The sequence below is a fragment of the Phyllobates terribilis genome, unplaced genomic scaffold (assembly GCF_046119375.1).
Source record: "Phyllobates terribilis strain yellow unplaced genomic scaffold, ASM4611937v1 Scaffold_33__1_contigs__length_13283291, whole genome shotgun sequence".
Taxonomy (NCBI): domain Eukaryota; kingdom Metazoa; phylum Chordata; class Amphibia; order Anura; family Dendrobatidae; genus Phyllobates; species Phyllobates terribilis.
The window spans coordinates 2,388,570-2,401,970 of record NW_027362793.1 but is presented as its reverse complement, the minus strand read 5'-3'; the positions used below and the strand labels follow the sequence as shown (position 1 = coordinate 2,401,970).

Genomic DNA, 13,401 nt, shown 5'->3' with positions numbered 1-13,401 from the left:
TTAGCTGGGTAGAAGGAAAAAATGAGCAATTGTAAGTACACGGTGCTATGTAACATAATGATTACAATATATTAAGAGGATAAATACTTTGATGGAAGGAGTGCTTCTTTAAGAGATTTCCAAAAAAAGCTATTCATTCAAGATGCATATTAGAGAGAAAAGCAAAAACATAAATATATATTTTTAGCAAATCATTCCATGAACCTGATACACTAGTTTGTTCATGTCAGTAGACGTAGTGCAGAAAACACATAAAATATTGAACTGATAGAAATGATTCTTAAACTTCAAAGAATGACAGTTTAATTGCTTGATTACCATAAAAAAGCACTAAATTACCAGGAAAGAACAGTTAATCAACTTGATTCGTTTTTATATTTTACTTTTCATTATTCTTCTAATTAATTGATATTTTACATATTACGTGCGAAATCTATAACATATTTTGTGTTTTGTTTTGTTTTTTTCACAAAGAAAATACTAATGAAGAATGAGACTTCTTTTAAATATTTTTATATTTTGCCATTTTCTGGAGATACAAAGAGTGAACCATTCATTTCTATCTTCTTTTTCTTGATATATTTGGTCGGAGTTCTCATTAATTCCTCCATTATCACAGTCATATGTCTGGAAATTAAATTACATAAACCAATGTATCTCTTTATATGTAATTTATCCATTGTAGACATATTTTATACATCGGTCACGGTTCCTAAATTACTGTACATGTTATTGTCCGGGAATCACATTGTTTCCTTCTTACAATGTTACACTCAGTTGTTCTTTTTGTCAGTCGCGGCAAATGCAGAGAGTATTCTCCTCTTCATTATGGCTTATGACCGATATGTTGCTATCTGCCTCCCGTTACATTATCATCAGATCTTAAGTCGGAGAAATTGCATCCTTTTAAGTATTGGGATTTGGGCAGCCGCCTTTTTAAACTCTTTAATTCTTGTAAAGTCAGTATTTTTCCTGGCTTCCTGTCACTCCAATATCATCCACCAGTTCTTCTGTGATACAAAGGCGCTAACAAAGACCACCTGTACGGGCACAATAATGTTGTTTGTTATAATAGGCATAGAAATGTTGATCTTGGTGCTTATTCCCTTTATGGGCACTGCTATTTCTTATATTAATATTTTCTCAGTTATCTTCAAAATGAAGTCAAAAGAAAGCCGAAAAAAAGCCTTCTCCACCTGCTCATCCCACATCACCATTGTCTCTATTTACTATGCTGCAGGCTTACTTGGGTATGTGATACCACCTTACTCTGATGTTCTGGAGTTAGTCGGCAATACAATATATACAAGTATCGTCCCCATGATAAATCCCATCATATACAGTCTACAGAATTCTAGTATACAATCTGCATTGCTGGAGCTAGTAAGGGGAATGTGTTTTCAAAAGAACAGAGATAAAACAAAATGTAAAGGAAATTAGAAAGCTGCAGAATATACTACATCTTATGTACATACATTATCGAACAGCTACAAAAACCATAAAAATGGACACTTTCCTTTTTATTTATCTTTATGGCTTGTTTCTGCTTCCATAATGCATAATATAAGAAAATACCAACATATGGTAACAAGTCTACATGGGAATAGGTCAGACCTAGGACTCAGAATCTGTATAATGGCTTCCCATATAAAATAAAAAATAAATAAATGGTCTCACCGCTCTACTTTGAGTTAACTGGGAAGCATTAAAACCTACGAACCACCTTCCTGTTACATACCGGAACACAATCCTCCTGTGCCATCTGTCTCCACTGTCAGATTCTGACATTCTGTCTTGTGTCCTGATAAGTAGTGTTGAGCCACCCCCGTAGTGTTCGAGTTCGGTTCGGTTCGTCGAACACCCGTGTGTTCGCCGAACTGTTCGTCGAACTGTTCGTCGAACACCTTCGAACACCGTTAAAACCAATGGCAGGCAAACAAAAACACATAGAAACACATAGAAAACACCTTCAAAGGTGTCCAAAAGCTGACAAACTGCTCAGAAGACACAACTAACACATGGAAAAGTGACAAGTACATATAGTCATGCGAAAAGAAAAGAGGTGGAGGAGTAAAAGGAGGGGGAGACACAGATATAGGCATGTCATGCCCTTCTAAAATCCAAAAAGTGAGAAGCCGAGACGGCCAGTCCGCTCCTGCCCGTGCCACCTCCGTGTCGCCGGGTTTGTGCCAGAGCCGCGGTGAACCCTGACGGCCAGCCCCCCTCTCCCAATACTGGTGCCTGTCCGCTGGTGGGTCGAGAGAGCCCCCCTGTGGTGGAGGCAGCTCTAAGCTTTTTAATTTAAATTGTCCCTCTAATTTGAATGAATACACTTTAAATCCATTTACAAGGATCTATTGGAGGGCAAGTCTCATGCCAGCAGCCGCGTAATTCCAGCTCCAGTAGCGTCCACTAAAGCTGCTGCAGTTAAAAAGCTTCTATAAGGATCGAGCTCGGCTGTCCACCGCAAGGCATCCTAGTGCCAGTCCCAGCCCCTATGCCTTGGGGTGCCTCCTGATGCTCTTCACTAAGTATCCCGTGGTCCCGAAGCATTTCCTTTGAAAAAATTAAGTGTCCAAACTACAGGTGGTGTAGCTTGCTTAACAGCCGGGATAATCCGCTGACTAGCAGACACTGCTACTAGGCACAAAGTATTTCCTGGGCTAGATGCAGTTAAAAATTTGTAAGTAGATACTCTCGTTGGATGCTGAGAAAGCATTCCATAGAGTCTCCTGGCACGCCATATATGATTCTCTTAAAAAGCTTGTGATAGGGGTCTAGGGGACCCTTTTATAGCCAAAATCACGGCCCTGTATCACAATACGTCACCTAGGCTGAAGATAAATGGAACTGTAGCACCGAGGGCTCGGTTTCTACAGACGTATTGCACCTCACCCAGAGGTGTGATATCTCACTCTCAGATAAGGATGGAGTGTGGATCAGGACCCGACACCTGCATGCATTACACCACATTGCCATGGGGCAGGACGACCAATATGCCCCTGAGATGGGCACGACAGTCCCTGTCCCTGGCTGGAGTGGGGGGAGGGAACACTGAGGAAGGGGAACCCTGCAGTGCAGGAGCAGGGAGGAAGCAGTTCCTGGGTGCATTGAGAAGGGAGTATAAAAGGTGGGCACCATCTTAGTTCAGTGCAGAGAAGTCTGAGCAGAAGTGGCAGGGAGCAGGGGCTCTGCATAAGCTCTGCTCCGGAGGCGGGCCTAGTAACAGAGGCCCAGGCCTGCAAGAGGGAGAAGGAAGGAAGAGGAGCGGAGAAGGCTCCAGGAACGAGGAATGAAGGGATCCCAGGGGTGCGGACGGGCGAGTCGCCACCGCACGCCCGAATCCACCTGCGTGGAGGGGTCAGGCCAAAGGGGGAGACCGGTCCCCGAACTAGTGGAGGCAGGAAACGACCGTCAGCTAGAAACCGGAGGCTCTGACATTTTATGTGGCGCAGCCCCTTGCTCCACCCACTAGGAAGGCACCACATAGGGTCAGGGAAACTGGCGCCAAGTTTACCAAGAGGAGGCCCGAGGCAGCCGGACAGAAGTGTTGGTAAGAAAGGCCAGACAAAGGACACACAAAGGGGGTCCTGTGAAGCGCTCCAAAGTTATCTGGGAGTTGTCTGAGCCCCTCACCTGGTGAGCACAGTACGACGTGGGCAGCCGTTACCTGCAGACGTGGTCTGGATAATAAGAACTGTGAGTAAAGGCCCTGAACTGCATCACTGACTCCGTGTTGTTACTGCTGCTGCCCTGCACCATCACCCCCATCCTCCGCATACACTGCCCTGAGGCTATACTCCTCCTGTGGGGAGTTATGCTACGCTCTGCTGCACCCACAACACCAGCCTTAGCGGTCTGCCCTGTAGCGGCGGTTCACTCTGACCGCAATCCACGGGTGGCGTAGTCGGACATTTAAACATCAAAACCACATAAATAGTTCCGCCACTGGTTTGACCGCCCTGAGCCACGGAACCGGATCGCCGCCACGAAGACTACAACCACCAGCATCCACCAAAAAGGGTCCGGCTCCGGGTGTCCCAAGGCCCAGGGGGTGCGTCAGAACATTTTCATCACCTTTCACAATCACCAATGGGACAAGGCAGGGATGTCCTCTGTCCCCTCTCTTATACATCCTAGTGACGGAGCACCTGCTCTCATCAATTCGCCATAACCCCAATATTAGGTGGATTGAGGTGGGAGGCACCGAGTACAAGTGCTCTCTATTTGCTGATGATGTCCTAGTATATATCACTCAATCACATAGATCCATCCCTGCTGTTATGGCTGAAATAGATCACTTTGTTACATGGTAAAATTTTAAAATCAATGCAGCGAAGTCTGAGGCCCTCGATGTCTCCCTCCCTAAATCCATATAGGATTCCATCCAGTCCAACTTTCCCTTTGCCTGGCCCTCACAGGGTATCAAATACTTAGGAATTCCTATTCATAGAGACCTCTCCCATCTATGTTATCTTAATTTTGGGCCCTTTATTGAACAATTCCATACAGACCACGGTTGGCAAGTTAGAACTGTAAGATTCACTACGTGAACCACTGGTGTTTTGTGGAAAAGCGCATGTACACCGCGTTCCAAATTATTATGCAAAAAGTGTTTAGGAGTGATAAGGGAAGAATTTGTTTGTTTGTCAGTTAAACTCATTGATGGTGATGTGTGTCAGGGCTCTTTATATCACTGTAAGCAATTGCAGACACCTGTGCTAATTAGTTTGGCAGGTGTGTCCAATGAAAGGCAAGACTACTTAAGAAGGCTCTCTCACATTATTAAGCAGCCTACATTTTCTGCCAAAATGGGAAAGAAAAAGGATGTGTCGGCTGCTGAGAAGCAACAAATTGTGGAGTGTTTAGGTCAAGGCATGACTACAATCAACATTGTGCGATGATCAGGATGAAGTGTCTTGGCAATCAAGAAGTATGTAGCTGATTCACAGTACACACGTGTGCGTGCTGATAAGGGCAAATTGAGGACTCTTTCCTACAGGCAATTACGTCAGGTTGAAAGAGCAGCGGCAAAAAAGCCTTGTCATAGCAGCAGACAAGTTTTTGAAGCTGCTTGTGCCTCCAACGTCCCCCGAACAACAAGATGCAGGGTCCTTCAGAGGTTTGCAGCTGTGCATACGCCATCCTGTCGACCTCCTCTATCCACTTCACACAAGCAGAAACGGCTCCAGTGGGCCAAACATTACATGAAGACTGATTTCAAAACTGTTTTGTTCACGGATGAGTGCCGTGCAGCGCTCGATGGTCCAGATGAATGGAGTGGAGGATGGCTGGTTGATGGACACCCCATGCAAACACGGCTACAGCGCCAACAAGGAGGAGGTGGAGTAATGTTTTGGGCTGGAATCATGGGGAGAGAGATTGTCGGCCCCTTTAGGATCCCTGAAGGCGCTAAAGATGAACTCCATAATGTATGTGGATTTTCTCAAACAGCACTTCCTGCCATGGTTCAAGAAGAAGAACCGTGTATTTCACAGCAAGATCATTTTTCTGCATGATAATGCACCATCTCATGCTGCACAAAAAACATCTGCATCTCTGGCTGATATGGGCATAAAAGGGGACAAACTTATGGTGTGACCCCCATGCTCCCCTGACCTCTACCCCATTCAGAACCTTTGGTGCATCATTAAAAGGAGTGTCTATGATGGCGGGAGGCAGTTCACATCTAAGCAACAGCTCTGGGAGGGTATTCTGTCCTCATGCAAAACAATTGAAGCAGAAACCATCCAAAACCTGACAAATTCAATGGACGAGAGAGTTCAGAAGCTCCTTTCGAACAAGGGGTCCTATGTGAAAATGTAACATCACCTAGAATAAAGTTTTGAGTTGAAAACTGTTTGATTTCAGTTTCTAGCAACCTGCTAATGCTTATAATTTCAAAAATGACCATTTTTTTGGTCTTTATTAAAATGAAAAGGTTGATCGAAAAGTTTGGGGGATCTAAGAGTGTGGCAACCCAGTAGTCATGATTACTTCGAATTCTGACAATATGAGGGTCATGCTGCAGGTAGTGCAGCAAGAAGGCACTTATGTGTCTGGCGCATCTCGGAGCCCCAAAATTATTTTCCGGGCTAGATGCAGCTAAAAATTATTTTTAATTTTAAATCTGGTGAAGCTTATTATAGATGGCCTAATAGGATCAGTGCTGCACACTGCTACAAAGCCCAAATTATTTTCCAGTCAAGATACAGATAAACATGATTAGTAATTTGAAAGCTTAAAATGGTTGGTAGGGTGATTTTAACCAATCATCAAGCTTTTACTCTCCCCAGGATGACACAGGGGTAGAAAAGTCGTTTCGGATCCATGATTTGTTCATCTTTATGAACGTGAGTCTGTCTACATTATCAGTGGAGAACCGCGTGCGCTTATCTGTCAGCACACCACCAGCAGCGCTGAACACACGTTCAGACAGAACGCTGGCTGCGGGGCATGACAAGATCTCCAAGGCGTAAGTGGCTAGCTCCGGCCATTTATCCAGATTGGAAGCCCAAAAAGAGCAAGGGTCCAGTGACACAGTCGTGGCTTCAATGTTTACTTGGAGATACTCCTGTACCATCGTCTCTAGGCGTTGACTATGTGTCAGACTTCTTGTCTCCTGTGGCCTTGCAAAGGATGGGCTAAAAAAGTGGTGAAATGATTCCGCAAAATTGATGTTACCAGCAGATACTGTGGTTCTGTTACGGTTTGAGTGCTGAACACTTGACGGTCCCACGGTTGGCAAGTTGGAACTGTGAGATTCACTACGTGCACCACTGGTATTTTGTGGAAAAGCACATGTAAGATTCTGCAACAGTCTCTGCTGATACTCCTGCATGCGTGCATCCCTTTCTATGGCAGGAATAATTTCTGCAAATTTACTTTTGTACCGGGGATCTAACAGTGTGGCAACCCAGTAGTCAGGATTATTTCTAATTCTCACAATTCGAGGGTCATGTTGCAGGTAGTGCAGCAAGAAGGCACTCATGTGTGTTGCGCATCCAGGAGCACCAAGTCCCTGTTGTGTTGGTGGCGAGGTAACAATCATGCTTCCTTCCTCTGTCCTCTCCCCCCAACCTCGCACAACAGAAATGTGATCAAGGTCTCCCTCATCTGATGAGTCTTCCATCAGTTCGTCCTCCACTTCTTCCTGGGCTCCTGCACCTTCCTCACTAGTTTGGCTGCTACCATGCGCCCTGGTAAAATCATCTCCCCCACCCTCACATGCCTGCCGCCCTGGTGCTGCCGACCGTCTGGACCTTGCAGATGTTAGCCCTTCCGCATACAACTCCTCCTCCTCTACTTCCTCCACCTCCTCTTGTGCCACCACCTGACTCCGAATTCTGTTTAACATGTGCTCCAGCATGTAAATCACCGGAATAGTCATGCTGATAATGGCATCGTCAGCACTAAACATCTTCGTCGCCATTTCAAAACTGTGCAGAAGGGTGCATAGGTCCCTGATCTGAGACCACTCCTCCAGCGTGATTTGCCCCACCTCTGAATCTCGTTGGCCCAGGCTATACGTCAGAACGTATTGCACCAGGGCTTGTCGGTGCTGCCACAGTCGCTGCAACATGTGCAGAGTTGAATTCCACCGGGTAGGCACATCGCATTTTAGCCGGTGAAGTGGCAGGCCCAACGACTTCTGTAGAGATGTAAGTCGCTGAGCTGCGGGATGCGAACGGCGGAAGTGAGCACACAGCGACCGTGCCCTCTGCAGAAGGCCATCTAGTCTGGGATAGTGGGCTAAAAATTGCTGGACAACCAGGTTCAACACGTGAGCCATACAAGGCACGTGTGTGACATTGCCCCGGCGAAGGGCCGCACCCAGGTTTGCAGCATTGTCGCACACGGCCTTCCCTGGTTTCAGGTCCAGTGGAGACAACCATTCATGAAATTGGTTCTCCAGAGCTGACCACAACTCCTCAGCTGTGTGACTCACATTTCTCAGACATTTCAATGTAAAAACCGCCTGATGACATTGAGCCCTACTGCCAGCATAGTAAGGAGGTGTGCAGGATCCCTTCTGCGCAGTTAGAAAGCTTGTGGCATGACCAGACAGGCTTTGGGTGCAGGTGGAAGACCGAGAGGAGGTTGAGGAGGCAGAAGCAGTGGAGGAAAAATGACATAAAGAGGATTGACGCACAACTCGTGGGGACGGCAAGACTTGGACAGCAGCCCCTTGTCCTGCTGTCACCATAGTTACCCAGTGCCCAGTCAGCGACATGTAACGCCCCTGTCCATGCCTACTCGTCCAAGTGTCTGTGGTGAAATGCACCCTGTCACACACAGAGTTTCTCAAAGAAGCGGTGATGTTGTGTGCGACATGCTGGTGGAGCGCAGGCACACCTTTCTTTGAGAAGTAGTGCCGACTGGGCATCTGGTACTGGGGCACTGCGACGGACATAAGGTCTCGAAAATCCTCTGTGTCCACCAGGCGGAAAGGCAGCATTTCTGTAGCCAAGAGCTTGCAGATGGTGAAATTCAACCTCTTAGCTCTCATGGCTAGGAGGAAATGGTCTTTTACTTGTCCACATCTGAGGGACCGAGGGCTGGCTATTGTGCTTAGACGGGGTTGATAAGGGTGTCCCCGGCAAACTGCCGGTCTGTGAGGAAGATGCAGGCGGACATGTTAGGTTGCCTTGATCCAAAGGTGGTGCTATTGATGTCGGACAGCGCTCAAGACCAGCTGGTGTTACCACCTCCAAAGAAAATGATGACCTGCCAATCACGCTGGCTGTTGCGGGTAAAGAGGTGGCAGGTCTGCGCCCCCAAACAGGTGTGACTGCTGTCCCCCCAGTCACAGAGGATGAAGAGGCCGCGGATGCACAAGATATGGCAGACGGTGGTTGGCCCGGCCGGCAAGACCGCATTGTAGCACACTGAGCTTCCCACTGCAACTTATGCTTCATGTCCATGTGCCGGTTCATGCATGAAGTACTCAAACTATGTATTTTTTGGCCTCTACTTAGCTTTTGCTGACAAATGTTACAGATAACACGAGTTGGGTCATCTTTATCGATCTGAAAAAATGCCCAGGCTATGCAAGGCTTAGCACCCATGCGACCTGAAGAGCCACCACGACTTGTGGTGAGAGGCAGAGTTGTGTTTGAGGATGCAGTTGTTGACGTGCTTCCAGTACTACGTCTCTGTCCAGGAAGGCGCAACCTGACCTCGTCGTCACTAGCATCTTTCTCCACCTCCTCTGCTGACCTCATCTCTTGGCTGACTGTGGGTTGACAGTAAGTGGGATCTCCGACCTCATCATCATCACCCTGTGCGTTATCACACCCGTCGTCCTCAGAGCCAACCTGTTCCTGCCCTGACAAAAAACTAAAGTTGTCGCTCCAATAAGGTATTTGAGTCTTATCATCGTCTTCCTCATTGTCTCCACCAACAGGAGTTACAGTTTGGGAATGAGGGTCTACATTATGGTCAGAACCTTCTGCGTCTGGTCCTGGATCCGACTCATAAAGATTCTGGGCATCAGTGCAGATCATTTCCTCGTCTGGATTCACAGAAGCGCTGGAGTCGACCTCTGATTCCCAGGCTATAGTATGAGTAAACAGCTCTGCAGACTCAACCATCTGTTCTACCTCATACTCAGACGGGCAGCTGGAGATTTGGGAGCTGTGAGGAAGCAAGTGCGATTTGGGTGACACCTTTGAGGACTGGAGTATTTGTGATGTTGAAGTTGATGTGGAGGAGAGCCCACTTAAAGGAGCACTTGATATCCGTTGAAGCACCTGCTGTTTTTGTGCCTCATCTGGAATTTGTAGCGATTGGCGTGGCCGTAAGAAAGGGATCTTATCACATTGTCCGCTAAAAGAAGTAGACATTTTAGTTTGGCTGGAAGATGGTCTTTCTTCTGCACCTACCCCACGGACACAACCTTTTTTCCCCTTCCCAACACGCCTATTCCCCTTTCCACCAGCAGCAGGCCTTTTTCCACTCATTTTGGTGGTTAACTAATTCACAACTCTGGAGTTGTTTGCACAAAAAAACAATGGATGGTAACCGAGCAGAGCTGATTGGCCAAACTGTGGTATTAGGCCAAAACTATTGGCTGGGTTAGATGCAGAAAAAAATTATTTTTAATTTGCAACCTGATGGAGGTCAGTATAGATGGACTAATAGACCAAGTCCCACACACCGCTAGAAGCCCAAATATTTTTTCAGAGCTAGATGCAGAAAAAAATTATATTCAATTTGCAACCTGCTGGACGTCAGTATAGAAGGACTAATAGAACAAGTCCCACACACTGCTAGAAGCCCAAATATTTTTTCAGAGCTAAATGAAGAAAAAAATTATTTTTAATTTGCAACCTGATGGAGGTCAGTATAGATGGACTAATAGACCAAGTCCCACACACTGCTAGAAGCCCAAATATTTCTTCAGAGCTAAATGAAGAAAAAAATTATTTTTAATTTGCAACCTGATGGAGGTCAGTATAGATGGACTAATAGACCAAGTCCCACACACTGCTAGAAGCCCAAATATTTTTTCAGAGCTAGATGCAGAAAAAAATTATTTTTAATTTGCAACCTGATGGAGGTCAGTATAGATGGACTAATAGACCAAGTCCCACACACTGCTAGAAGCCCAAATATTTTTTCAGAGCTAGATGCAGAAAAAAATTATTTTTAATTTGCAACCTGATGGAGGTCAGTATAGATGGACTAATAGAACAAGTCCCACACGCTGCTAGAAGCCCAAATATTTTTTCAGAGATAAATGAAGAAAAAAATTATTTTTAATTTGCAACCTGATGGAGGTCAGTATAGATGGACTAATAGACCAAGTCCCACACACTGCTAGAAGCCCAAATATTTTTTCAGAGCTAGATGCAGAAAAAAAATTATTTTTAATTTGCAACCTGATGGAGGTCAGTATAGATGGACTAATAGACCAAGTCCCACACACCGCTAGAAGCCCAAATATTTTTTCAGAGCTAGATGCAGAAAAAAATTATATTCAATTTGCAACCTGCTGGAGGTCAGTATAGAAGGACTAATAGAACAAGTCCCACACACTGCTAGAAGCCCAAATATTTTTTCAGAGCTAAATGAAGAAAAAAATTATTTTTAATTTGCAACCTGATGGAGGTCAGTATAGATGGACTAATAGACCAAGTCCCACACACTGCTAGAAGCCCAAATATTTTTTCAGAGCTAGATGCAGAAAAAAATTATATTCAGTTTGCAACCTGATGGAGGTCAGTATAGATGGACTAATAGAATGATGCTATGCCCAAAAGATTTTACTTCACTAGGTGCAGTAAAAAAATTGGTATTCTATACACAGGTGGTATATCTTGCAACACAGGTAGGCTACTCCACTGACTAACACACTCTGCAATAGGCCAAAAAGGATTAGCTTTGCTAGATTCAGCCAAATGCTGTGAAAAAAACTTGCACAGCACTGGCACAGACCTGCCTGGCAAAAACTGATAGGAACTGATGTAACCTAGTCCTGAAAAGGACTCCAATTACAATTAGTCTTTACTCCCACAATCTATCTATTTAAGAGCACAGACCTGCCTGATAAAAGTCGTAGGAAATGCTGTAACCTAGTCCTTAAAAGGACTGCAATCACAACTATTCCCTACTCCCAAGCTATCTGTATATTTGTGCGAAAATTGGCTTGAAATTAACAAGGTATAGCGCACACAGCAACAGCGGTGCCGTCTAACACGCAGCTGCAGCAGTGAGAAAATGGTGGCGACGGGGAAAATGGCTTGGTCTTATAGGGCAAGGACATGTGACATACACTGCCAATCACACATGCCCTTGCTTGTGTGAAAAAAAGCACTTCGCTCCGTGTGTGCGCTGCTGATAGGCTGACAGATTGCACCTCCCCACTGCAAATGCGGGAAAGAGAAAAAAAAATGGAGATCTTCATTGTTCCTGCAGAGATCCATCCCCTGCCCCTCCCCCCGCCCCGCTGTACACTCAAACTGCGTATTAACATTAATTTTCATCATTACTGAGAAAAAATCCAGTTATGATTTTGGTGCACGAACAGTTATCGAACATAACCTCGAACAGCCGAATTTTTCTCAAATTGTTCGTGTTCGCCGACCGGCTCGAACACCGCCCAAAACAGCTCGAATTTGAGATTGGCGAACAGTTCGAGTAGAACAACGCTCATCTCTACTGATAAGTGGCACTTACAGAAGAGGGGACATCACTGATGTCATCAATGAGCAGTGTATTTGACACCCATTAATTGTGACCTTGCCAGTTATAACACTGCTCCTAGTGAAATTATTCCTGATAAGTAAATAAAACTCGGCTCTGGACTACTTAATCATTCTGCTGCTTTCTGATTTTGTCTTTGATTCTGCCTCGATGCTTTGGATCTGACGTATTTATCACTTCCGTCCACCCTCGCACTACCGGCCAGCAGCCATTCAGTAGATGCAACCGAGAGCCTTTTGCAGGAAATGCAAGATTCTTGTTTACAAGGCAAAGATTGAGCAACAAAGCATTATCTTGGAGCTTTTATGTGGTGTGTCTAATACAAGGACTTTCTGTGGAAGCCCCATGAGGAGTTGCCAGACTACACGTACAATTCTGTAAGACTCCCAATATACATTGTGGTGTTTTTTCCACCACATCAGATGTGATGGTAAAAGACTGCAAATCGTCTTTTTATACAGTCTAAAATATAAATAAATCCTCTCACTGCTCTATATTTCATGAATTGAGAAGCATTCAGCCTATGAACCACCTTCGAATTACATTCTTCCCTTACCATACATAATAGTAAGTTGACCGAAGCTGCTAATTTCTGAGGAACTGGAAAACTAGAAGAACAACATTAAAAAACCTACAATATACAACAAGCTTTACTGCCAAATATTAAAAAGGGGGGCTTATAAATTATGGAGCAGGGAGGGGTCATATATGTGAGGAAAAGGGGTAGTAGCCCTAATTATAGTCTAGCGGTTACTCTACCTTGCCGCGTAGGTTTACATACTAGAAAACGTTATGGTGCCCCTGATCAATGTTGGATTGCCCTCACTGACCCTAGTGATCCCTGCAATAGAAAAGTACCACCATAGACAAAACTAATGTAAGTGACTTAGTAGAGCCAAACAAGACACCAAGAGAATGTAAATAGAAAAATTCAATTAGACCAGATCACTTGGCTAGAGAAGTTTAAGGGTACTGCTTGTTAGGCATAAGTTGTAAGTGGGTATAAAAAGAAAGATGCACTACATTTGAGAGCAGCTGGGAGCCTGTCCCTATTCTTAAGCCTAATAGTATCTTTACCTTGACACAGAGAAAGCGATATGGTGCCTCCGCTCAAAGTCGGCTCACCCTCAAAAAGCCCTAATAGGCCATGTAATGTTTAATAGGGAACCAAGAACCAATAAAAGTGTCTAAGGC

At 45.1% G+C, this 13,401-nt stretch overlaps 1 protein-coding gene across 1 annotated transcript; it reads left to right on the top strand.

Annotated features, from left to right (window-relative positions):
* The first annotated feature begins 483 nt into the window (after positions 1-483).
* Positions 484-1,440, top strand: LOC141180566 (olfactory receptor 2L2-like). Its single transcript, XM_073660664.1, has one exon. It carries the CDS (start codon positions 484-486, stop codon positions 1,438-1,440), a length of 957 nt encoding a protein of 318 aa, XP_073516765.1.
* The last annotated feature ends 11,961 nt before the right edge of the window (positions 1,441-13,401 follow it).

Bases quoted from the DNA above. Each gene is read 5' to 3' on its own strand.
- LOC141180566 (XM_073660664.1), top strand. From the start codon at position 484: ATGAAGAATGAGACTTCTTTTAAATATTTTTATATTTTGCCATTTTCT.